This window comes from Penaeus monodon, chromosome 25 (genome assembly GCF_015228065.2).
Source record: "Penaeus monodon isolate SGIC_2016 chromosome 25, NSTDA_Pmon_1, whole genome shotgun sequence".
NCBI lineage: Eukaryota > Metazoa > Arthropoda > Malacostraca > Decapoda > Penaeidae > Penaeus > Penaeus monodon.
In genome coordinates this window covers 1,897,409-1,897,750 of record NC_051410.1, presented here as the reverse complement: position 1 = coordinate 1,897,750, position 342 = coordinate 1,897,409, and the positions used below count along the sequence as shown (strand labels likewise).

The following is a 342-nucleotide window of genomic DNA, read 5'->3' as shown; positions in this document are numbered from 1 at the left end:
ATTCCGGAATGCCTCTTCATGCGTCTTGTGTGTTCCTCTCCACCCCAGGGCGCACCCAACAGCCTTTGTCAAAACGGTGTCCCGCAGTGGCGTGCCCTTGCTCGTCCGCAGGCCTCAAGCTCCTCCGGCGCCTACTCTAGGAGGATTCCAGGCCGACCCTGCCTCTCGGCCGCCTCCTCCTCCGGTCCCGAAGAGGGTAGAGGACTCGGGGGCGCGAGCGAGTCAAGGAGGAACCTTCGCAGTGTTGCCTCCGATCAAGACCTCCGGCCAGAGGACGAGCGACGATTTCTCGCTCACCGAACTCGAGGATATCTCCCTCAAGTGGGTCTCCTCCTCGAGCCT

General features: G+C 62.9%; 1 protein-coding gene across 1 annotated transcript in view; it reads left to right on the top strand.

Annotated features, from left to right (window-relative positions):
• Positions 1 to 342, top strand: part of LOC119589297 — a 19,088-nt gene that overhangs the window by 12,026 nt on the left and 6,720 nt on the right. The window contains exon 2 of the mRNA XM_037937920.1: positions 49 to 325. Within this exon, the coding sequence (XP_037793848.1) occupies positions 49 to 325 (277 nt within the window). The remainder of the gene's footprint in view (positions 1 to 48; positions 326 to 342) is intronic.